Genomic DNA, 26,809 nt, shown 5'->3' on the forward strand with positions numbered 1-26,809 from the left:
TTCCATTTTTAATTTCCAGCAACTTGGTAAAAATCAAGAAAGCGTATTTGCCACTTTGCTAAGACCTATTTTTACATTATTACACAAAGTCAAAACTACACCTCATCTGTCTTAAGAGACAGCCATTTATTGTCAGGAACATTCTTTCATGTTACATCCAAAATTTTACTTAAAAGGGGTCTTGCTGCTCCCATAATAATTGCAGTGTTGTTAGTCTTTCTCGTTGCTTCCTGGAGGCTATTTTGAGTACTGTGGACTGGAAACCAACTTTTTGTGAAATGCAAACTTTGTGAAAGGGACAAGGTATTGGAATTGTTGGCAGGCTTAAAAGTGGATAAATCTCCAGGTCCAGATGAATTGTGTCCCAGGATGCTGTGGGAGGCATAGGAAGAGATTGCGGAGCTCTGATCTTTAATTTTCAATTCCTCTCTGTCCACAGGGAGGTGCCAGGCAACTAGAGGACAGCTAATGTGGTTCTGCTATTTAAGAAGGGTTGTAGAGATAAGCCAGGGAACTACTGACCAGTGAGTCTCACTATCGGGTGAAAATTCTGAAGGAGAGCATCTTTCTCCCCTTAGAGAGGCAAAGCTAGATCAGGGATAGTCAGCCTGGCTTCATCAAAGGGAGGCCATGCCGAACAAATTTGATTGAATTCTTTGAGGAAGTGACCAGGTGTGTAGTGCAATTGATGTGGTTTATGTGGATTTTAGCAAAGCCTTTGACAAGGTCCCACAGAAAAGACTTATAAAGAAGATAAATGTAAATGGAATACAGGGAAAATTGATAAAGTGGATTCAAAATTGGTTCAGTTGTAGGAGGCAGAGGGTGATGACCGAAGGCTGCTTTAATGACTGGGAGTCAGTGTACCACAGAAATCTGTGTTGGATCCCCTATTTTTCGTCATTTGAATAAACAACATAGATGACTATGTGGGGGGAAGGATTAGAAAGTTTGAGGATGACACCAAGATTGCCTGGATGGTTGAAGTGAGGCTGAGTGTCTTGGGCTACAAGAAGATAAAGATGGAATGGTCAGACGGGCAGAGAAGAAGAAAATGGAATTTAACCCTGAAAAGTGTGAAGTGATACACTTTGGAAGGAGTAATTTGATAAGGAAGGACTCAATGAATGGCATGAAGCTAGGAAGTTCTATGGAACAAAGGCACCTTGGCATGTTTGTCCACAGATCTCTGAAGACAGATGGGCATCATAGTTGGGCGGTGAAAAAGGCATATGGGTCACTTGCCTTTATCAATCGAAGCATAGATTACAAAAGCAGGAAAGTCATGTTGGTGTTGTACAGAACTTTAGTGAGGCCATTGCTAGAGTTCTGTGTGCAGTTCTGGTTACCACATTATAGGAAGGATGTGATTGCACTGGAGGGGGTGCAAGGATATTTACCAGAATGCTGTCTGGGATGGAGCATTTAAGTTATAGAGAGATGTCGATAGGCTTGGGTTGTTTTTGTTAGAGCAGAGAAGACTGAGGGGCGACCTGATCGAGGTGTACAAGATTATGAGAGGGAAGGACAGAGTGGATAAGAAGCCTTCATTGAAGGGTCAGTTATGAGCTGACAAAAGTTCAAGGTGAGGGGCAGGAGGTTTGGGGGGATATGAGGAATAGCTTTTTTACCCAGAGGGTGATGTCAGTCTGGGATGCGCTGTTTGGGAGGGTGGTAGAGTCAGGTTGCTTCACATCCTTTAAAAAGTACCTGGATGAGCACTTGGCACAACATAACTTTGAAGGCTATGGGCCAAGTGCTGGTGAATGGGATTGGGTGGGAGGTCAGGTGTTTCTCGCAAGTCCGTGCAGATTCAATGGGCCAAAGGGCCCCTTTTGCACTGTATGATTCTATGAACTATTGTTGGACCTGCTTGCTACATTTTTGTGATTCATGCACTAGAACATCTCGATCCCTTTGTACTTCACTCACCTTCAATTAAATAATAATTCATTCATAGAATATGAGTGTCACTGGGAAGATCTGCATTTACAACCAACCTAACTGTTCCCGAGAAAGGGCACTGAACTGCTTTCTTGAACTGCTGCAGTTCACCTGTTATGTGTACTTCCATGTGCTCCTATATGTTTCAGACACTTGAACAACCTACAACAGGCACTACAAAGCTCTGGAGAAGTGCTGCTAATGGTGCCTTCACAAGATCCCTCAAATCCAATGGAAAGAAAGATAGTGCAATAGCATTCAATCCCAAGACAACATGCCGAGCACTGAGGTGCGAATCACTCCTGGCACCCTTTTCTTCATGATTTATAGCAGATGAAGTTATCACTCACTCTGCTGTGCATAGAATGTGGGAGATTCATTTTGAAAATCCCGCTGAAAAAAACAGCAGGATTTACTGCAGTTTCTATGCAAATTCGGCACGAAGAATTTTTGGGGGGAGAATCCCATTCATGATATCTTTACATGGGCATTAATAGCCCACTTGAGGGTCTCATTTTGCATCAAAGTTGGAAGGCCTCCACGAGACTCCAACTCAATGCCAGTGAGGGAGGTGCATTCAATTCAATTAAAATATAAGCTAGACCAGGTAAGGATGTCAGATTCCCTTCCCTAAAGGACATTATTGCCCAACTAAAAGGGTATTGAAAATCTTTTTAGAAAAGGCAAAACTGATCATTTCTGAGCAGCCTCCAACATTGTCGTCAGAGGTGCTGGTCTATCTACTCAATGCCTGGAAAAAAAATCAATGACTACAACTCACTTTGTACCTTCCTCCCATTTTTCGTCAAAAATGGGAGTTCATAGGACCAAAAGTTTCATTGTTACAATAGATGCAAGCCTGATTCAAGAATCAATGATGGGTGTCAATAAATTTGGTGTCCATGATGCCCACTAAACCTTCCTCTGTGCTGGTCGGCAGTTTATGAAGTGAGAAGCAGGCCACCAGCAACTGAATAACCTGAACATCCAGTGCAACAGAGCACCGACACTTTGTTCTCAAATATTTGTTGATATTATTTCTACCATGAGCCAACAAGTCACAATTAAGTTTGAGCTTTATATATACAACATTCTTATCCTTGTCACTGTTATGTCTACACCAGCTCAGAAAAGTATAGCAGAGTAAAAGTTATCTGCAGCATCAAGAAAAGTCAGTTTCTCCTTCCTCTCTATAGTGCTTTGGGCATTAAACATTAACTTTCTGATTTTCTACCATTTCTTACGTTTTGCTTTGACAATTTGTGACATGCAGCACCTTCCATAACAAGGCATCTTTCTTGTTGATTTATGTTATAATGAACCACCTTCACCAAAAGAGGTTGGGTAATGATCGCAGTAAACCTTGCCACTCAATTATCAAGTTGTTTCCTCAAGCTATTCTCATCAATTTTCCAGGAAAGTGCTCTAAAACATTTAAGAGCCCAGCACCCTTTTCGTCATGATTTATAGCAGATGAAGTTATTATCATCCCATCAGACTACAAGGTCAGCCGCAAAGGAATTATAGACACGAAGCTAACCCTTCACATCAATCGCATATCAAAAGTACTTATCATGTTTCTTCACAATAATGTAATTAACTCATTTCATAATCTTTATCCACATTCCTGATCTTATCTCTTCACAAAGTTGGATTTGAAAATCTCCTGCTTATAATTTTGCATAAGGCAGAAGGATTTACATGCACTTATAGAAATATTTATCTCTACACTTTTCCAATTCTTTTAACACTTCCACACTTTTCCAATTCTTTTAATTCTGTTGGTAGGTTTTACACTTAAATTTCAGGGGAAGGGGAATTCCATGAGTACTTGTTTCTAATTAGCTCTGCAGTATTTTGAGGGCTTTGTCTTTGCCTAATTTAATGCCTCCATTCACTATCACATATCCCACATCCAAAGCTATAGAAGACAGTGGCGTAGTGGTATCTTCATTAGACTAGGAAGCTAGAGACCCAGGGTAATACTCTGAGGACCTTTGAATTCAATAAAAATCTGGAATTAAAAGTCTAATATTGGCCGTGAAACTGTTGTCAATTGTTGTAAAAACCCATCTAGTTCACTAATATCCATTAAGGAAAGAAATGTGACTCCAGATCCACAGCAATGAGGTTGACTTTGAAATGCCCCCAGCATTGGGCAATAAATGGTGGCTCAGCCAGTGATGCCCACATCCCATAAATGAACAAAAAAAATGTTAAGGTAATTTTAGTCTTCTGCTTCTCCATAACTATTAGTAATTGACTGCCTCAGAGAAGAAGCCCCTTCTATAATGACTGGAATCTCAGTTCAGGTTCTTGTTTGTTTTGGAAACAAACCCATTCTTTTCAAGCTGTTTTCCCCACCAAACAATTCTTTGTGCTTCCAGCAATTTAGCTCTAAACTCACCACTCGAAGCTGTGGGAAAGGCTAGATAACAAACCAATCATTTTTCTTTCGGATGCCAAGCCCCTCATGGAGAAACTGGATTTCTGACATTAGTGACGCAAACAGGAACATTACAATGTGAGACTACAAACCCATTTTGCTGCTTGCTCATCTTATTCTGAAGATAAGCACTGTGTTGAATTGTCTCTCTTTCCCTTTCTGCGCTGATTTATAGGTTTAGGTTTACCCCTGGCTGGACAGTTGAGCTCCACACATGCTTCTGTCCATGTCACTTCTCAATTAATTGTAAGAGGAATGAAGCAATGCCCTTGTAAAGATTTCCCTGCAATCTACTTCCTCCACCAGCATTGCTTAGTCGATTCGCAAAATGCAGTTCTGTTTTCAGTGCCACTAGTAATGGATCCAGGATTTGATCGGGCATGGAGTACACATAACAAAGGGACAGAATTCAATTACACATATCCTCAGTTAATTAGTATCATGTCCAATTTTGTGACAGGAGTTTAAGTATCCCAAGAAGTGCTCAAGGGTTGTCTTTTGGTTGAAAATTAAACTACAATAATGTAATTGTTCCATGCATACAGTTCTCCCCGCATCAACATAATTTCAGTTCACCTGTCTGTTCATATTAATTAGGCATCTGGGATTGCTGTTTACATATTTGAAAAAAACACTCATATTTTCAAGATCAGTTAGAACATTATGAGGCCATTTCTGAAGTGTATTTCTTGTTTGCTTTCTGTTTCCATTCAGATAATTAACAGGCTTGAAGCAAATGATTGTGGCACTGCCATTTTATTTTTACCGTTGTACATAATGGGTTTCCTAATGAGGGTCTCCTTTTACTTGCATATAGAAGAAGAACAGAAAATCAAATTGTAATGTTTGGGAATTCAGAGGGCAATAATGGAGGTGTTTGAGCTCCCTCCATGATACATGCACGGAGCATGTGTGTTCTTCCTGAGTGCAGCATCAGAGAATCAGTTTTATCGTTCCAAATTTCTTTGCTGATGAAATTGTGTGGCAATACAACATTACTAATTGCTCAAATACAGCAAAAATGCCTCGGATGCTGGAAATCTGAAATAAAAACAGAAAATGCTTGAAAATCTCAGAGTTGAAGAAGAATCATCTGGACTCAAAACATTAACTCTGTTTTTCTCTCTCCACAGAAGCTGCCAGACCTGCTGGGTTTTTCCAGCATCTTCTCTGTCTTTTTCACTTATTGCTTCTTGGGTATGATTTCACAGGCTCTTGGGATCAATCCGGAGACCGTCCCTAACTTCATAGCTCAAGTCCACTCTGGTGTGCACTGCCAATCAAAGGAACATAGTTCCATTTCCCTTAAACACACAAGCCATCTGAATTCCAACTGAAGATGGCTTAATTTTCCAGAATAAAGCATAATTGGTGGAATTTAGATTTCATGAGCAGTTTTGAAGGCTTCTAGTAGACCTGCCAGTTGCTCCTTTTGGTAGTGTGGCCCCTTTAAGGCGGCAATCCCGGAGGGCCACCAGATCAGTGTCCAGGTAGGAAGCCGAGCCAATCAGGCAAGGGCACAAATCCAGGGTGGCGAAAGGTCCTTAGTTGAGCCAAGGAAAAGTGGACAATAGTTGCACAGTTAGTTCTGTCAGACCTTTATTTGGAAATAACTATTTATCATTGGCAGTAAACCCTTTCCAGGGTGGCACGGTGGCACAGTGATTAGCACTTCTGCCTCACAGTGCCAAGGACTCGAGTTCGATTCCCGGTTTGGGTCACTGTCTGTGTGGAGTCTGCACGTTCTCCCCATGTCTGCATGGGTTTCCTCCGATTTCCTCCCACGGTCCGAAAGATGTGCTGGTTAGGTGCACTGAACATGCTAAATTCTCCCCCAGTGTACCCGAACAGGCACAAGATTGTGGCAACTCGGGGATTTTCACAGTAACTTCATTGCAGTGTTAATGTAAGCCTACTTGTGACACCAATAAATAAACTTTAAACTTTAAAACTAAATTTTTATACTTTGAGCCACATCGAGTTGTCCCCAATTTATTACACTCCTCTCCCATGTAATTATGCACTGGACCATGAGTCTAGAAGTTTAAACTTCTCCAGGGATAACTTCTGATCACCACCCTCACGGCCCCCCAACACCTCCCCCCCCCCCCCCCCCCCCCCCCCCCCCCCCGCCCCACTCCCAACCATTCCCTGTGGTGGTCGTCCGTTTAAGGACAACACAAGCAGAAGAGGGTCGCCTAGCTTGAGGGACCAACTGGGACTAAGAGTGGGTAATCACCCCAGGGGTGGAGTCATCTCTGAAGCGGAAGACAGTCTGAAGGCATGTAGAAGACATGTAGGGACTGGCTAGCGGTGGGTTGCTCCAGGGAAGCCTGGGGATGGGTCCAGGCACTGTACAAGACTTTCCTTGTTAATAAATACCTTTTGTGTTCCAGATGAAATCTGTAGCGTGCATTATTACCACTCCCTTTTCCCATATATGTGAAACATGCTAATTTAATGCTCGGTTTCATAGAAGCCATAGTCTGGCTACGAGAGGGGACATTTCCTGCAAATTCACTATGCTGCTGCATTATTTCAAAACCGTACATATTTCTGCCCATTCAGGCCTCCCCCCCCCCCCCAAAAAGCTCCCAGCTTCCCAGCTGCAAGCTTCAAAGGCCCCCCAAGCTGCCTCTGAACTCACTCTCTGAGGGCAGTTAAATGTATGGATGGCAATAGAGACAGTGATTCATACTCACAGTCATTCTAGCTAGAAGTCATGTGGTGTTCCAGCATTACAGCCAACTGGGTCAGCTTGGGATAAGTTCAGGTTTACTCAACCTCATGAAATCACTACTTTATGATATATAAAAAATAATAAATAAAATGTACTTTTCGGTTTTCTTTTGAAACATCAGAAAGACCTTTCCTCACACTGAACACCATGTGAGAACAGTATCATTCATTTCTCCTCAATAAGCCAAAAGCACCAATCCAGCCCTCTGAACAGTCATTTCTTTGGCAGAACACAAGGTAACAAATCAGACAACCGGGCTATTTAAAATGTTGCTTTATGTACAGAAAATGACAAATCATTGACAATAAATGTGTCCATAGTATTTTGACATCTTAATTTAAAAGGTCCCATTACGTTTCCACCACATTTTAGAACCAGTTCATTCTGTAGGAACTCAGTTTCACTGTAACTGAACCCACAAGCAACCGTAACCTAGCGTTAAAGTAGCCTTTTTGCAGCTCTAGACAATTAAATGGGCTATAAATGTTTAAGTAGCTAACTGTTAAAACACAAGCTCCTTTAATGTTACACTACCTCATGGGGAAAACCAATTAGCAAAACCATCATTGGGCTTTTAAAATAATTAATTGAAAGAATAAAAACACACCCCCCACCAACATACAGGTCCTAGCGGTATAACATTTACCAACATGGACCATTTTTTGGATCTTGCGACAAGGTTGATGGATAAATTTCAAGAACAAAACTTGCTGTAAAATCTCTCACTCATTATGGACATCTACCCAAAAAAGCAAAAATCATCCACAACACCATCGTCCTGATGGATAATGTTTGGAGTCTGCAAGGAGGGGAATATTCACCCAGCAAATGATCGGAATTCAATAAGTGCAGTCATTTCAAGGCAATAGCAAAGGTTAACAGAGAAACATAGAAAATAGAAGCAGGAGTAGACCATTCGGACTTTCGATCCTGCTCTACTATTCATTATGATCATGGCTGATCATCAAAATCAATATCCTGATCCCATCTTCCCCCCATATCCCTTGATCCCTATAGCCCCAAAAACTATATCTAATTTCTTCCTGAAATCACTACTTTCTGTAGTAGTGAATTCCACAGATTCACCACCATCTCGGTGAAGAAATTTCTCCTCACCTCAATTCTAAAGATTTACCCCTTATCCACAAACTATGACCCCTAGTACTGGACTACCACACCATTGGGAACATTCTTTCTGAATCTACCCTATATAATGATAACAGAATTAGACAAGTTTCTCTGAGAGCCCTTCTCACTCTACATAAGTACATAAGAAATAGGAGCAGGAGTAGGCCATCTAGCCCCTCGAGCCTGCCCCGCCATTCAATAAGATCATGGCTGATCTGATAGTGGTTTAGTTCCACTTTCCTGCCTGCTCCCCATAACCCTTAATTCCCTTATTGATCAGAAATCACGGCACGGTACGGCGGCACGGTAGCACAGTGGGCGGCACGGTAGCACAGTGGGCGGCACGGTAGCACAGTGGTTAGCACTGCTGCTTCACAGCTCCAGGGTCCTGGGTTCGATGCTCGGGTCGCTGTCTGTGTGGAGTTTGCACGTTCTCCTTGTGTCTGCGTGGGTTTCCTCCGGGTGCTCCGGTTTCCTCCCACAGTCCAAAGATGTGCGGGTTAGGTTAATTGGCCAGGTTAAAAAAAAAAAATTGCCCCTTAGAGTCCTGGGATGCATAGGTTAGAGGGATTAGTGGGTAAAATATGTGGGGGTAGGGCCTGGATGGGATTGTGGTCGGTGCAGACTCGATGGGCCGAATGGCCTCCTTCTGCACTGTAGGGTTTCTATGATTCTATGAAATCTATCTACCTGTGTCTTAAACATATTTAACGAGATAGCCTCCACTGCTTCAATGGGCAGAGAATTCCAGAGATTCACTACCCTCTGAGAGAAGAAGTTCCTCCTCAACTCTGTTCTAAACTGACTCCCCCTTATTTTGAGGCTGTGTCCTCTAGTTCTTGTTTCCTTTCTAAGTGGAAAGAATCTCTCTGCCTCTACCCTGTCTAGCCCCTTCATTGTCTTATATGTCTCTATAAGATCTCCCCTCAGCCTTCTAAACTCCAACGAGTACAGGCCCAATCTATTCAATCTCTCCTCATAAGCTAACCGCCTCATCTCCGGTATCAACCTGGTGAACCTTCTCTGCACTCCCTCCAAGGCCAATATATCCTTTCGCAAACAAGGGGACCAAAATTGCACACAGTACTCTAGTTGCGGCCTCACTAGTACCTTGTACAATTGCAGCAAGACCTCCCTGCTTTTATACTCCATCCCCTTCACGATAAAGGCCAACATTCCATTTGCCTTCTTGATCACCTGCTGCACCTGCAAACTGAGTTTCTGCGATTCATGCACAAGGACCCCCAGGTCCCTCTGCACAGTAGCATGTTGTAATTTTCACCATTTAAATAATAGTCCATTTTACTATTATTCCTTCCAAAGTGGATAACCTCACACTTGTCAACATTATACTCCATCTGCCAGATCCTCGCCCACTCACTTAGCCTATCCAAATCTCTCTGCAGACTTTCCGCATCCTCCACGCAATTTGCTTTCCCACTCATCTTTGTGTCATCCGCAAACTTTGTTACCCTACACTCGGTCCCCTCCTTCAGGTCGTCTATGTATATGGTAAACAGTTGAGGCCCCAGCACCGATCCCTGCGGCATGCCACTAGTCACCAACTGCCAACCAGAAAAGCACCCATTTATTCCAACTCTCTGCTTCCTGTTAGATAGCCAATCCTCTATCCGCGCTAACACTTTACCCCCAACTCCGTGTACCCTAATCTTCTGCAGCAACCTTTTATGAGGCACCTTATCGAACGCCTTCTGGAAATCCAAAAACACCACATCCACCAGTTCCCCTCTGTCAACCGCACTTGTTACATCTTCATAAAAATCCAGTAAATTCGTCAAACACGACTTTCCCTTCCTGAATCCATGCTGCGTCTGCTTGATCGAACCATTTTTTTCCAGGTGTCCTGCTATTTCTTTTTTAATGATGGATTCCAGCAATTTCCCAACTACGGACGTTAAGCGAACCGGCCTGTAGTTACCCGCCTTTTGTCTACCTCCTTTTTTAAACAGTGGCGTCACATTAGCTGCTTTCCAATCAGCCGGCATTTCCCCAGAGTCCAGCGAATTTTGATAAATTACAACCAACGCATCTGCTATTACTTCTGCCATTTCTTTCAGTACCCTGGGATGCATTCCACCTGGGCCAGGGATTTGTCTACCTTTAGTCCCATTAACCTACCAAGCACTACCTCTTTAGTAATAGTAATCATTTTAAGGACCTCACCCCCTACAGTCCCACGACCGTCAATTTTCGGTAAGCTATTTGTGTCCTCTACCGTGAAGACCGACACAAAAAACTTGTTTAAGGCCTCGGCCATTTCCTCATTTCCCATTATTAAATCCCCCTTCTCATCTTCTAAGGGTCCAACTTACTTTAGCTACTCTTTTCCTTTTTATATATTTGTAAAAACTTTTACTATCAGTTTTTATATTTTGTGCTAGTTTAGTTTCATAATCTATCTTTCCTTTCTTTATCGCTTTCTTAGTAGCTCTTTGGTGTTTTTTAAAGCTTTCCCAATCTTCTAATTCCCCACTATTTTGGCCACTCTGTACGCATCGGTTTTTAATTTAATACTCTCCTTTATTTCCTCAGTTATCCACGGCTGGTTATCCCTTTACTTACATTCCTTCTTGATCACAGGAATATATTTTTGCTGAGTACTGAGAAAAACCTCCTTAAAAATCAGCCACTGTTGCTCAGCTGTCCTACCAACTAGTCTGCGCTCCCAGACTACATTAGCTAATTCTGCCCTCATCCTATTGTACTCCCTTCTGTTGAAGCAGAGGACACTGGTTTGGGACCCTACTTTCTCACCCTCCATTTGTATTAGAAATTCAACCATATTGTGATCACTCATTCCAAGAGGATCCCTCTTTTGAACTCCAATGAATATAACCCTAACTGACTTAGTCTCTCCTCACATGACAGACCTGCCATCCCAGGAATCAGCCTGGTAAACCTTCGCTGCACTCGTCTAAAACAAGGACATCCTTCCTCAGATAAGGACCACCAAAACTGCACACAATACTTCAGGTGTAGCCTCACCAATGCCCTGTACAATTGCAGTAAAACATCCCTATTCATATACTCAAATCCTCTCGCTATGAAGGCCAACATACCATTTGCCTTCTTTACTGCCTGCTGTACCTGTGTGCTTACTTTTAATGATTAATGCACGAGGACACCAAGGTCTCGCAGAGTATCTACCCCTCTCAATTTACACCCATTCAAGTAATAATCTGCCTTCCTATTTTTGTTACTGAAGTGAATAACCTCACATTTATCCACATTATACTGCATCTGCCATGCATATGCCCACTCACTCAGCCTCTCTAAATCATGCTGAAGCTTCTCTGCATCCTCTTCAAAGCTCACCCTCCCATCTAACTTTGTATCATCTGCAAGTTTGGAGATAATACATTTAGTTCCCTCTTCCAAATCATTAATGTATAATGTGAATAGTTGGGGTCCTAGCTCAGATCCCTGTGGAACTCCATTAGTCATTGCCTGCCAATCAGGAAAATACCCATTTATGCCAACTCTTTGCTTCCTATCTGTCAACCAGCTTTTGATCCATCTCAAGACATTACCCACAATCCCATGTGCTTTAACTTTACATAGTAGTCAATGTGAGACCTTGTCGAAAGCCTTCTGAAAGTCTAAATATACCATATCCACTGGTTCTCTTTGGTCAACACAAGTAGCTGTATCTTCAAAGAATTCCAATAGATTCATCAGGCGTGATTTCCCCTTTGTAAATTTATTTAATTTATTCCAACAAATTAGTTCCAGTCCCATATAATGAGCCATCAACTTTGGTGTGACCATTGTCACATTGCCCCAATGTTGTTTATTGTTGTATCGCAAATTCTCACACTATCACAGCTGGAATTTGTATTGTACTTGTAGCTAATTCAACTATCTAAACATTTATGTAGATAGGGATGAAGCAATGGATGCCACATCAGAAAGATAACCTTAGGTTGGATCTTTTTTTTAATTCATTCATAGAAGGTGGGCATTGTTGGCAACACCAGAATTTATTGCCCATCCCTAATTGCCCTTGAGAAGGTGGTGGTGAGGTGGTTACTTGAATTGCTGCAGTCCATGCAGTACAGGTACATGCACAGTGCTGTTAAGTATGAAGTTCCAGGATTTTGATCCAGTGACAGTCTCATCCAGGTCAATGGTGGCTTCCAGGATGTTGATGATGGGGGAATTCAGTGATGGTAATGCTGCTTAATGTCAAGAGGACATGGTTAGACATCCTCTTGTTATAGATGGTCATTGACTGGCATTTAGTGGCACGATTGTTACTTGCCACTTAGCAGTCCCAGTCTGAATGTTGTCCAAGTCTTGATGGATATAGGCTCAGAATGCTTCATTTTCTGAGCAGATGAGAATTCAACTGAATACTGTGCAATCATCAACGAACATTCCCACTTCTAACAAGAGTATGGTGAAACAGCTGAAGGTGGTTGGACCTTCTATATAGCCCTGGGAAATTACTGCAGTTATGTCCTGGGGGTGAGACGACTGCGCCAGTGCTAAGTGTGCTAAGTATGATGCCTATGGTTTCTTTCTGATACCACTGACATCAATTTTATTAGCATCCATTGATGCAACATTTGGTCAAACGCTTCACTGATGTTAAGTGCAGTCAATCTTGCCTTAATTCTGGAATTCAGCTGTTTTGTCCATGATTGAACCAAGGCTCTAATGAAGTCTGGAAACCAGTGCTTTCTGTGGAACTCAACTGGACATCCTTGAGCAGGTTATTGGTGTGAAAGCAGCAATTGAGAGCACTGGTGATGATACCTCCATCATTTTGTTGATGATTGAGAGTCGACTGATTGGCTGGTAGCTGAGTAGTCTCAGCAGCGCCAGACCACAGTAATGGCCAGTGTCGGGACTACAAGAGAGCCCAGAGAAGAAAATTCTGGATACTATACCTCAAAAAAGGTACCAATCATTCCTTCTTTCCTGCCTTTTACCCCGAGTTGGGAAAGTATTAATCGTAATATTCTTTCTCTCTTCCAGTCCTAGCTGAGGATAACAGATGAATAATGCAAGGTGAGCACTATTAAGGAAAAGCATTCACCTCTGCTAGATGTCATGGCAATCATTAAAAAAAAATCACAAGTACTGGCACCAGATTTCTTAGCAAGATGTGCCTTCCTCCTCTGTCAGTTGGGTCCTTGTCAAGAAATTCAACTAACCACAGGTCTCAACTGGAGGAAAGCTGTTGGCCTCTTTTAAGGGAGGAAAGCTGTTGGAAGCAGGAGGAACCTGTCAACCCGGTAAACTGAGATAGCTTGCTGTCTTCACTGCCTGTGATCCTTTCGAAATTCCTGGAATCTGGCAGGTCAACTGTTTCTGCAACAGGAGGGGTGAACTAAAGGGTTCGGCTTAATGAGCCAGATAACATGGAGAACTAGGTCACAAGAGTGAATACACTCACTGTACAAAACTGACCAATCAACACTCCCTCCAATGATCTGCACTACTAATCTCCTTGGTTAAACAAATCCCAATTCCCCAGCCTCTTAACCATCTATATTCCTATTAATTATATTCATAGAATCCCTACAATGCAGAAGGAGGCCACACGGCCCATCGAGTCTGCACCAACCACAATCCCACCCAGGCCCCATTCCCGTAACCCCACATATTTACCCTGCTGACCCCCGGACACTAGGGTCAATTTAGCATGGCCAATCAACCTAACCTGCACATCTTTGGACTGTGGGAGGAAACCGGAGCACCCGGAGGAAACCCACGCAGACACGAGGAAAATGTGTAAACTCCACACAGACAGTGACCCGAGGCCGGATTGAACTTGGCGCCATGAGGCAGCAGTGCTAACCACTGTGCCACCCCATGGTTGGAATGAAAAAAATATTTGTAAGAGAAAGACAGTTGAACATTAGACCTTGCTATCTAAACACTGGGCTGTGCCCTAACACAGTGTGGATACAAAGTGCTTGGACCCAATCATTCCAAATAATATGTCTTTGCACAACTGGAACTCTCTTCTATAAAAATCTGCTTCTGAAAATTCAGGTTCATACTACTTCTGCCTTAGGAAAGAATATTTAAATAATTATAATTAAATGGGAACAATGGAATTTGAGTTCCAAGATTTCACATTTTTAACACAATATAAAATGGATTTTAACTGTTTTCAAAAACCTGACATTGGAGCCTGGTTTGAATTTACACACATGAGCAAGTGTCGACCAACACAAGTTACCTTTTGGGAAGCTTTTCAAACTACTTCCAAATATTTACATCGTCACATTTAGCAACGATGATTAGAAGTGTAAAATACTGATCAGAGCAGACAACTGTCACAGTAACTTTATTGCAGTGTTAACGAAATAAACTTCCATTAATTCTTGAGGGGTGAACATTGGCTAAAGTAAGAACAATAACTATTTGGTATTTCAAATGCAAATGCCTTGGGGATGGGGTGTGACATCATCGGGTGCGGAGTGTGATCTCCTCCATTTGGGGGGGGGGAGGGGAAATGGGGGTAAGGGTCCAATGTTCTGGGGGTGCCACACTGACTAGGGGCAGCTCGGGGTGGGGGGGATGAGGTGAAGGGATGACAACCCTGATAAAATCTGGAGAGAAACCTGGCGTGTTTCACATCAGAGGGGAGGGGGTAAGATTTTTGGGAAGATTTCACCCACAGTTTCCAGTTAATATGGCCAAGATTATCCAATCTCCTTTTCAGTGGAACTGAGGAAGACCTGGGTAGGGGATGAAATGCATCCACGACCATTTGGACTTCCTGCAGGCATTGCCCAGTGCTGCACCATATAGATGGGCCTATCGCATGGAGAAAACACGTCAGCCAATGCATTGTCAGTCATTTCTGTCATAGCAGCTCTGGAGATTAGAGCATCAGTTCATCCCTGGTGTTCTGTGTTAGAGGGATTAGGGGAAGGATTTTAATTTAAATATTCAAAAGCCTCTGTAATCAATCACAATTGAAAATATTGCATCAGCTGCAAAGCAGGAACATTGCTGAAAACACGACTTATTAAGTTGAAAGACTTGTGAAAAGACCAACCCAACTGATCTGTTCACAAAACAGGTTCTGGACCACTAACACTTCCCACTAATGACTTTGGAGATAATTCGCAAACTGAATGGAAGGGAGGAATGTCAGTGGAGTACAATTTGCTTCCGTATATATTTTTTAAAATGCAAAATCTTACAACTTGCTAAAGCAACTGGCAGGAGATCTTGCTTCAGAAATCGATAGAATTCAGACTGGGTTAACGGGGAACAGTAGCTGAATTGCAAGCTCTGGGGAAGACATTCCGGTTGCACCACACAGACCAAATACTAACAACCTCCTATTCGCAATAGTGAAGCATCTCAGCCACACTTTCTCCAGATTGCCTTCCCTTAAATGAGAAAATATTTGCAGCAGGTTTTGCAAATAGGATCGGTGCAGTCTACAGAACTGTACATCTGAGCATCCAGCAGAAACAATCATTCTATAATTATAGGCTACAAAAGACCATTAACCAACTTTTCATGAAGGAAAAGAATTAACGTTATCTTTTTTTTGTAAAAATAATAATGACGTAAACAAACTTTTTCCACAGTCTTCAAAGGACCTGAGGCATGCTTCTAAATTGCAACTGACAGCAAGCATTAAAGCCAGAGTGCAGTGCCAGAGCATACAGTAATCTAATCAGAAACCACGCTGGCTTGGCCAAGCTCCACTAACTCATGTAACGTTTGTTAGGCTGTTGTCCAATTTCTCCGAAACCATGTAAATATTATTCAAAAACAACAAATTTCTGAGGGCCCATTCAGTGCCAACTTCACATTAGTTTCATTAACGTGTGCACATTTTAGGGGCACAAGGAGCCATGTCGAAAACAGCCTATGGTTTACATGAGTTTGCTTCATTAAGCTAGCCGGCCATGAGCCAAAAGATTATGATTCAATTCAAAGTAGGCACAGAAGAAAATGCAAACTGATTTGACAGCCTTCTATATTTAGTCATTCTTGCAATTAGCTGCTAAAAAACTTTTAAAATAACCCGGAACCTTTTTTTTTCCATCTCAATTGACCCTTTCTCTGCAATCGTTTTGACAAGATTGAAAATGTCAACAAAATAACAGCTACGGTTCCTTACTTGGGATGTGTCGTGATTGAAGATGACAGCATTCAAGTCACCACAGTTGTAGTGTTTGATGAGGTCCTCTGTTGTGTAAGGGACCTGCAAACTGCCTGCTCGGAGGCTCTCATGTTGCAGTAGTGTTTGGTTTAAAGCAAAGAGGACCTGTAATGACACAAGAGTGAAAGATTTGTGAAAAACGCAGAGTTGGAAATAGGTGGAATTTACAACAGTGTGGGCTTAGGGTATGCGACATTTTAAAGGCAGACACATCCAGACGAAGTTTAATCATAAAGCAGTGTTTCTATTTCACACAAGCAAACATTGTGTATAATGTGAAATGTTGTGCAAGAAATGAACCAAGCAGAGATCCCATATGAATTCCAAATAGCTTGATTCCGGAACCATCATCCCTTACATATGATTTTCTCCTTTCTCCACCTAAAGGTGCTGAGCACTGACCATAGCTTCTTATACAACCCAAGTAACAATCAGTAGAGTGAGCCTACTGATGTTTGGAGGGGAAGGGTTACTAGACATTAGATGGCCATTACATTTCAGTGGTCCTCTGACACATGGTAAGGGCCACAGCAACGTCCTACATCAATCACGATGCCAGTGACCGAGAACGATTAAAAAAATCTTTATAAAATTTCTTTAGTGCTTTCTGGAGCTCTTTGATGATTCTAATAATTTTCATTGTACCACTCACGTGGAATTTCAAATTCAATTTTCCAAGTCATTTCACCATCTTTTCAGCTCAACATGTTGCCAGACTTCCAGAGAAACGGCCCTCAGGTTTTTTTTAAGGTCAGTTTTGTATTGCCATCATCTTCACTTAATCCACAAGACTCTTAACCCTCGACTCTGATCACTGTTAGTCACTCCATACACCCTACTCTCTTTTTCACTTCCTATTATATCTCTTGGATGCAGTTTTTACAAACTGTTAAATAGGCTTGACAAATGCTATTTGCATGAAGGAGAAGCATCTTTAACAGCAGAAAAGGGATCAAAGATAAATCAGAATATCTTAACACTTCAAAGAACTGTTTTGTAATATCACATGAGACTGTCGTTATTGTGAATTTTCCCTTTCATTCTGTGGAGCAGATTGCAGACAAAATAAAAGTAACCCAACATACACAGTTCAAAAAGTGTACTGTTGTAGACATTTCTAAGCGAAAAAACCTTCTCTAATGACAGGGTAGGCTCATGCAGGTTTGTAAGAAACCCCCTGGGTGCAATCTTAGCGTCCCTTCACGCACACTTCCGTTGCAGCGAAGACAGAGAATTTGGTGCCCAGCCAAATCTCCGTTCGCTGCAGCGGGATGGGAAAATTCCACTGGCGTGAATGGTCGGAAAAATCCGGCCCCTAATTGGAGATGAAAGTTATGTTTTACTAGGCAGCATTGATCTCTGTGCTCCTAAATACTTTGGAGGCCAACACAACCGACAGCAGGCCCCGAAAGCACTGCAGCAGTATCATCAGTGGTGTCTTCACAAGCACATCCAACTCTGGTGGTCAGAAAGGTGGTTCCTCTCCCAAGCCAACATGTCCAGCATTGAGATTCCAATCAAAATCAACTCTACTTGACAGGATATGTCACTCATATAGCTGACACCAGACTCCCAAAGCAACTAGTCTACTCAGAACTCGGTCATGACAAGAGACTCCTAGGGGTACAGTGGAAATGCTTCAGTGATTTCTCCGCAGCAGCTCTGAGGAGATGCAACATACCCACTGACTCATGGATCCCCTGGCTTGTGACCGATCAAAATGGGGATGGTACATTCGGGAAGGCACCGAACACATTGAGAGGCTTTGTCAGGAAAATGCAGCAGAGCAAAGTTACAATTTATTTATTAGTGTCACAAGTAGGCTAACATTAACACTGCAATGAAGTTGCTGTGAAAAGTCATGGTGTCAGAGAGAGGAAACTCATCTCTCTGACCCTTCAAGCACTACCTGCCTGCAAGTGGCAGAGTCTGCAGGTCACACATTGGACTTATTAACCACTTCAGAACAATCTTGTTCAAACCAGAGTAGAAGCAAGTCACCCTCGATGCCGAGAGACTGCCCAAGAGGAACTAGCTGGGTTTTGACACGTTGGACAGCTGTTGTTAAAATTGGGCCAAGTATGCATGACTTTGCAGTAACTTATAAGGGGTGTGCCTTTTGTCCGTAAGGGCATCACAGCACCTCGGGCAGACCAGTCATTTAATGTCAGAATAGGTAATGTGAAGTGCACTTGCCATTCTAGGTGTCAATCAAAAAAGGTAACTAATTCCATCCCCACAATTAGAGAAAAGCAATCTCAGCCACGATCATGCCACTGTTGTGGTACCCTGGAGATTCTTTCTTCTTGGGAGCTGAACAGGGCTGTTATACTCTGCATTTGTGAAGTCAACTCTGATAATATGGTTTAGTCTGCAAGCTTTTGAGAACACCCTTTAACTTCAAAGCTTAATCACATATTTAACATCTCAAATTATACAATGAGGACGCACACCCAGTAGAAAGGTATCAGATATTTGCCACTCACTGGCGGTGACAAAAATGTAATTCTGTCTTGGTTCACCTTTGCAAAGATTTATTTAATTCAGTTACTCATCTCAAGGTGTTTAAAAATGTCAAAACTTTCTCCAAATTTAACTTGATATAAGTATATCATTATTTGTCTGAAAAGCTTGCAAAGGGACCAAGCTACTTTCAAACAGAAGGGAAATTTATTCAGATATGGTAGATAACTATTGAAGTGCAGGAAATCTCTGGTGATATCAAGCTGGAAAGCAGTTCCAAATTAAGAGACAATCTGGAGCTTCCAAAAGACAAATGAAAATCAAACATTTCTCCTGCAATCCGTAAGTGTGAATCACAAAAGGTCCCTTTTTGCAACTTTGACAGAGCGATCAGCTGTACTTGCAAGACAATTGCAGAGACCAAATTACAAAGGGCCTCCTCCATGTCCAGGTCACTAGGGTAAGGGACCAACCTGTGGATCAGGCAAGCAACTTAAAACCTTCCGTAGAGAAGGAACCAACAGGAAACACAGGGACAGCGACAAGGGAGAGCATCCATTCCTACAATCTCCAACCGTCATCACCAGGTGAGCGCCAGTGCCCGGTTGTTCAGTATAAATTCCCACTGGCCCTACAAATTCTGCAGGGGCACTGACAAAAGCACGATTCCAGTGTATCTGTTGGGAATCATAATTCATGCAACAACCACAGCCCCTGGAGTGGCAAGAAGTTTAAAAGAAAACCCTGACCCAAAAATTTGGCTGAGGTTCCCCTGGTCTCCTGCCATAACTTTGGCCAGAGTAACTCAAATCTCCCTCACCCTGTCCCAGGGAAATGATATAAACAATCATATTTATCCTTCTGCTCCGTTTCTTTGGGAATTCCACAAAGCTTGAATTTGAGATGTGTAGAATACCATTACTGAGCCGCCCCCCACCGCCGCCCCCCCCCCCACCCCCCATCCCAGCCACCCCACAACCACCCCAAAGGAATTTCAAGAACTGTGAATATAGAAGTTATCTATAAAAAATAGCTTAGCATTTACGTTACGTCTTTTGATCATTTTCCCTTTGAGGAGCTAAATATTAGAACTTCTAATTCATAAATGTATTATGTTACTGTTTTCTTTTTTTGAGTGAAGTTGCTTAAATTTAGACCTGGGCGAGAATTCTCTGGTGTTGCATCGCTGCCAGCGAGAATGGAGAATTTGGCACTCAGCCAAATCTGCATCAACAGCAGCGGGACCGGAGAATCCCAGCTGTGGGTGAGGTCCGAGAATTCCGACCATAATCTAATGTGGCACTCCAGTATTTCCCAGGAGCAAGCTGGATCCCATTGAGCTATTGGTTAATTCCATTAGGTAACGTAATTAACAAAAAGATTATTCTTCTCATTCGTAGCAGCACATTGCTGCAAACTTATCCAGTTATCATGGATATTAAAAATATTCCCAGAAAGTACAGAGAGCAGGGTTCACTTGCCAACATGATGTAAATAAAGGAAATTTTAAAAATCCCCAAGGTTAAAAAAACTAAAATGTAACAGTGGCATTTCACTTTATTTTTTTGTCTTACCTCCAACTACTTCCCTCTCCTCTATTAAAGGTACCTTTCTGTTTCCACAGGCCCTGGCAGCCTTCCAGTACCATACCTAACTCCTTACTCTTCACATCCATCTAATTACAAGGACTAACCAGTGCAGAAGCAACAAATTCAGCCCAAACAGTCCATGCTGGCCTTTACGCTCCATCCGAGCCTTCTCACATTCATCTTCATCTAACTCGATCAGTGTAACCCTCTATTCCCTTCTCCCTCATTTTGTTATGATCCCTGTAACTTCCTTTAAAAAGAAATCTGAAAAGCCAGTTATTTACTGAAAGAATGAAACCCGCAAGAGTCCACGGTTTAAAACAGAAGACGTTTTACAGTGCACGAGACAAAGTAAAGACTAAATAATGGCCGGAATTCTCCGTTCCCGTCCGTCCCGCCACCGCTGCCAGCCAGCGAGAATGGAGAATGTGGCGCTCAGCCAAAACGCCATTCACTGCAGCGGGGCCGGAGAATCCCCGCCAGGGGGCGAGGTCGGGGAATTCCGTACTCTAAAACACAAAATCAACAAAATTGAACCTGAATTAACAGGCAAATTGCAGTCGATAATGATAAATGGCACATTAAATGGCAGATACAGCTAAGACAGATCTTATGAATTGGCTCTGCAGCCCACTCAGCACACATGTCATCAATCTCAGGACACAAAGTCCTTCAAAGCTCTGTTATCCTCAGAAAGAATTTCAGCTCCTTTTCTGGGATTTAACTTGATCCTCAGCCGATAGCGGTGCACAGCCAACCAAGCTTTGGCTGCAGATTCCATCACAGTATGTTTATTTAGCCTCCCCATAAAGATATCTTTGCTATTTGCCCCAACTCCCGATATTCTCTGTGAGTACTGTGCTCCACGTAAAGATCCAAAGTCCCTATTTGATTTCTTGGGGATTATTTTATATTGATAGCTTTCATTTTTCTCTCCTCCACATACAAGCTTTCTTTAAGTTAATTTATTAGTGTCACAAGTAGGCTTACATTAACGCTGCAATTAAATTAGTGTGAAAATCCCCTCGTCGCCACACTCCGGCGCCTGTTCGGGTACACTGAGGAAGAATTTAGCATGGCTAATGCACCTAACCAGCACGTCTTTCGGACTGTGGGAGGAAAGCGGAGCGCCCGGAGGAAACCCACGCAGACACAGGGAGAATCTGCAACTCCGCACAGACAGTGACCCAAGCCGGGAATTGAACCCGCGTCCCTGGTGCTGTGAAGCAACAGTGCTAACATGTAGGAGTATTCCCTCAGTGCCTACCCCATTGAAAATCTTCATTATTTGAAATATAATTCTGTTCTGTCAACTCTCAGCCTTCTCATTTCAAGAGAAAAAATATCCAGCCTGTTCATCCTTTTCTGATGAGTGTAACCTCACTGTTCTGCTTTCAATCCTTGTAAGACAAAAATGTTGCATCCCCTCTCGTGCCTCGATATGCTTTTTATAATCTGCTGACCAGAAGTGGACTGAAAATGTGGCTTGAATAAAGTTTGATATAATTTTATTTTTCAATCCTATCCCTCTACAAATAAACACCAATGTGTTGCTTGCTTTTTTAATATCACCTTATTAATCTGCATTGCTACTTTTAGTGATTTGTGTATTTGCACTCCCAGATATCTTTGCTCCTCTAATCTATTTAGATCCTGATGTTCCAAGTAACACATAACCTCCTTATTTTCTTTACCAAAATGTGAGACCTCATACTTTTCTAGTTTGAAATTCATTAACTGTGGCTGGGATGTTGTGTCTAAAAATCCCGCGAGAGTCAAAAGACGGTAATCTCGCCGGCGAGATCTCATTTTCAGGTTTTCCCGACCACCCCACAAGTTACGTTATAAGGTTCATGCCCAGAAAGGTCAGGAGCCTTATTTTAATGAATTAGGATATCATTAAAGGGCTTCACTGCGTATCATTGCACCCACATTGGGATCTCCCCGCTAACTGACATGACATCACGTCAGCAGGTTTTACAAGTTTTTAAAGACAGGGAACCAGGCGAAGGGAACCCGCCAGGGGTGCACAGCTAGTTAAAGCCTCTGGAGGAAGAATGCCATGGCGGGGCAGCACCCTGGCACTGCCCCTGGCACCCTGGCACACAGAGGTCAGTGCCTGGTGCTGTGCCAGGGGAAAGTGTCAGGATGGTGCCAATGGGGGAACCTCATTCCCATGCCTGTAGGGAGTGGGGCAGTTTGCCCATGTGCATGCACGTGTGTCTCCGTGTGCTTGGTGAGGGGGTGGGGGTTCTTCCTCTTCTTTTTCAATCAGAGATTGGGGCATGGCATTTCCTGGCCCTGCCCCGCCAGTGTAACGACGTGAGCCACACCTCCCAATATTTTTTAATCCAAGTGCAGGACAACATGGTGAGAGAGGCTGGCAAGCAGTACGTTGCTTTGCTCAACTGAGGCAGCACTCGGGTGAAGAAAGGGAAAATTCCATGCTGTGCGTCCAATATGCAAACATATCAATGCGCCTCAGTGTGAGCTACCACACCCCCTCTCATTTACTCACAACACACACATGCACATACACACTTTGGCCCAAAGAGCCCATGAATGAAGAAACTGGAAATACAATGCACCTCTGATATTCAACAGTTGAAGAAATTGCAGCCAAACCTCATCCAATGCTTACCTAGGGGACGAGGGGTAAAGCATTTTGTCTGTACGCACAAGTAGCAGACATTGGATTGTGACCAGAAAAATGAACCTGGGCAGGATTTCCCCTCTCTAGACTATGGGTTTTCCGGCTTTTTGGCCCACGACTGTCGCTCCGGCTTACGCAGCACGAGGTGAAGTCAAAACTCGGACCTTATCATTCAATTGGCTCAGGACAATGTGTGGCAACATCATATCACAATTTACTTTATTCTATCCATCTTATCATGGATGGCAGCTTTATGGTGATCGCTAGACCAAGTGGGATTCATTACCCAAAGAGCTACTTGGTCAAATATTGCTGCCATGTGTTTACTGGGAAATTCAGTCAGCAGGGAAGCGGAAAGAAAGCAAAATATGTCCCCACCCACGTGGGGAAAAATTCTATTTTACAAGCTGTGTCACTCCATGACTGTCTCGGGAACCCCGGACAGAAGGATTTACTTAATGCAAAGAAACTGTTGGCATTTATCATCTCCTTTAAATAGTTGACTCCTTCTTTTAAACTATTCAGTACATCTGAATTTGTTTAAAGTATGTAGGTTCCACTGACCTGTGCCTTTAATTATAAGAGAAAATGCAATTCCATTTCTGATGTAGCTTTCACCTGAACGTGGAATCTAGAACCAACTATTCCTTGTTCTAATTACCAAGCCTCAGCTCACAATACGTTGGCAGTTTACTGTGTTATACATTAGCAAAAGGTACTTGGATTCGCAGGAAAAAGGTGCTTTATTCAAAGTAATCTTCAAATCTTACAGCACAAATGGCGGGAATTCAGCTCATCATCTGCATGTGTGTGTGTTGGCTCTTTGAAAGAGCTATTGAATTAGTCCCACTCCCGTCCTCTTTCCCAATAGTATATGCCCAATTCCTACAAACAAAAAAACATGCGAATTAGGAGCAGGAGTAGGTCATTTGGCCCCTTAAGACAGCTCCACTATTCAATCAGATCATGGCTGGTATGATGGTGGCCAAAACTCAAAGGTTGAATTGTTGGGATGGCAAGCAAAGAGTTAGCAGGTAACAGTTTCCATTGGTTCCTATATCCCCTCTGCCACACTATGCTCAAAAGAGCATTGATTGGCATAAGGCGGGGCTTCCGTCCCTCACTCGGGAGGCTGTCCTATTGGGGAGCTGCCAACCAATCAGTTTGGTCAGTTCTCCAGGAACAGCACTGCGGTGGCTGGAAGAGGCACTTGCAGGGTGCTGCCTGAGACTGATGCCAAAAACCTCAGACCACGTCCGCGGTTGGGATTCGCCAGTGACGCTACAGTGAATGGAGTTCCGGCTGAGCGCCACATTCTCCGCTCTCGTTGGCGCCGGGGCAGGAATGGATGTAATCAGAGAATCCTGCCCTAAGTCCTGGAAACCGGAGAAAAAGGTGTGTCAGGGCTCTGGCTGATGTGGCGGGGAGGTAAGTCCAGAGTTCACCAGGTCTTAATAGGAGTGCGCCCCTAGACAGAAGGAGGCTTCTGATAGAGGCACCTTCCCATCATCCCTTCCTGCCTGAGATCTAACTCTGAGATTTACAGGTTCCTCCCTCCGCCTGAGCTGTCATCTCGTAGCCAGACTAAAAATGAGGCTGGGTGGGAAGCTGCTATTAAGTGGCCACTTAAGGACTTTAATTCAGGCAAGGACGGGCTTCCCGCCCCAGCATAAAAGCGCTCTGAAGTCAGTTCGGGTGGGAAATTGGAGGGAATCCCCTCCATACAATTTCACATTTCCTCCCCTCAACCACAGAGCCCAGAATCCACTGGGAGAGGTAGGGGTGCGTGCAGTGCAGTGGGGATGCAAAATTCTGGCCCACTTTCTTTCCAACCCCTATACCCTTGGAGTTGATTGTCAATCAAGAATCTATCTAACTCAGCCTTAAAAATATTCAATGGAGGTGTGCCCCCCCCCCCCCCCCCCCCCACCACCCCCACCCCCGCTGCTCTCTCAGGAAGAGAGCGCTACAGACTCATGAAATTCCCAGGAAAAAAAATTCTCCCCTTAAGCCTTAAACTTTGTTCTCTAGTTCTAGTCTTTCAACAAAGCAAAACATCCTTTCAGCATCCACCCTGCCAACTCCCCTCAGGATCTTACATTTCAATAAGAATTTCATTCTTCTAAACTCCAATGTATACGGTTCCAACCTGTCCAATCTTTCCTCAGAGGATAACTCCCTCGTTCCAGGAATCAGTCAACTGAACCTTCTCTGAACTGCTTTTAATGCAATTATGTCCTTCCTTAAATGAGGAGGCCAAAACTGTACACAGCACTCAAGATGTGGTCTTGCAATGCCCTGTACAACAACAACAAAATATCCTTACTTTTTATTCCGTTCCCCTTGCAATAAACAACAACCTTCTATTTGGATTCCTAATCACTCACTATACCTGCATGATTTTTTTTGTGATTCCAACTACCAGGACACCCAGATCTCTCTGTACCTCACAGAGTTCTGCAATCTCTTCCCAATTAAGTAATATGCTGTTTTTAAAATCTTCCTGCCAAAATGGACAAAGGGTTGTGAATGTAGCCCAGTCCATCACGCAATCCAGCCTCACATCCATTGACTCCATCTACACTTCCTGCTGCCTTGGAAAAGCAGCCAGCATAATCAAGGACCCCACATACCCAGACAACTCTCTTCCAACTTCTGCTGTCAGGAAAAAGATACAAAAGTCTGAGATCATGTACCAAATGACTCGAGAACAGCTCCTTCCTTCTGTCAGGAAAATGATACAAAGGTCTGAGATCATGTACCAAATGACTCGAGAACAGCTCCTTCCTTCTGTCAGGAAAACGATACAAAGGTCTGAGATCATGTACCAACTGACTCGAGAACAGCTTCTTCCTTGCTGCCATCAGACTTTTGAATGGAACTACCATATATTAAACTGATCTTTCTCTACACTCTAGCTATGACTGTAACACTATATTCTGCACCCTCTCCTTTACTTCTCCCCTATGTACTCTATGAACGGTACGTTTTGACTGTATAGTGTGCAAGAAACAATACTTTTCACTGTATCCCAATACATGTGACAATAATAAATCAAATCAAAGTTAACTGGTCTGTAGTTTCCTGTTTTTTGCCTCACTGCTATCTTGAATAGAAGAGTTCCATTTGCTATTTTCCATTCTGGTGGGCCTTTCCAGAATCTAGGAAATTTTGGAAAATTAACAACAATGCATCAACTATCTCAACAACTACTACTTTTAAGACTCCAGGAAAAAGTCCATCAGGACATGTCAGCTTTAGTTCTAATAATTTTCTCAATACTCTTTCCCTGATGATGGTGATTGTTTTCAGTTTCTCCCTCCCTTTCACCTCTTGATGTAGTTATTTCTGGGATGTTATTTGTTTCATTGACAGTGAACAAAGATACAAAATATCTGTTAATTCATCACCATTTCCTTATTTTCCATTATAAATTCCCCATATTCACTCTGTAGAGGACCAACATTAATTTTACTCTTTTCCTCATTAGATACCTGTAGGAACTCTTACCATCTGTCTTTATATTTCTAGCCAGCTTTCTCTCTTTTTCTAATTTATTTTGATTTTTTTTAGCATTTCTTTGCTGTTTTTTTATTTTCTGTCCAATCTTCGAATTTAACATTAATCTTTGCAGAATTGTATGCTTTTTCTTTCAATTTGATACTATCTTTAACTTCCTGAG

At 42.8% G+C, this 26,809-nt stretch overlaps 1 protein-coding gene across 1 annotated transcript in view; it reads right to left on the bottom strand.

The window, feature by feature from the left end:
• Positions 1–26,809, bottom strand: part of LOC144497372 (metalloprotease TIKI2-like) — a 356,280-nt gene that overhangs the window by 166,572 nt on the left and 162,899 nt on the right. The window contains exon 3 of the mRNA XM_078218545.1: positions 16,381–16,527. Coding sequence (XP_078074671.1) covers positions 16,381–16,527 — 147 coding nt within the window. The remainder of the gene's footprint in view (positions 1–16,380; positions 16,528–26,809) is intronic.

The sequence above is a fragment of the Mustelus asterias genome, chromosome 8 (genome assembly GCF_964213995.1).
Source record: "Mustelus asterias chromosome 8, sMusAst1.hap1.1, whole genome shotgun sequence".
NCBI classification, from domain to species: domain Eukaryota; kingdom Metazoa; phylum Chordata; class Chondrichthyes; order Carcharhiniformes; family Triakidae; genus Mustelus; species Mustelus asterias.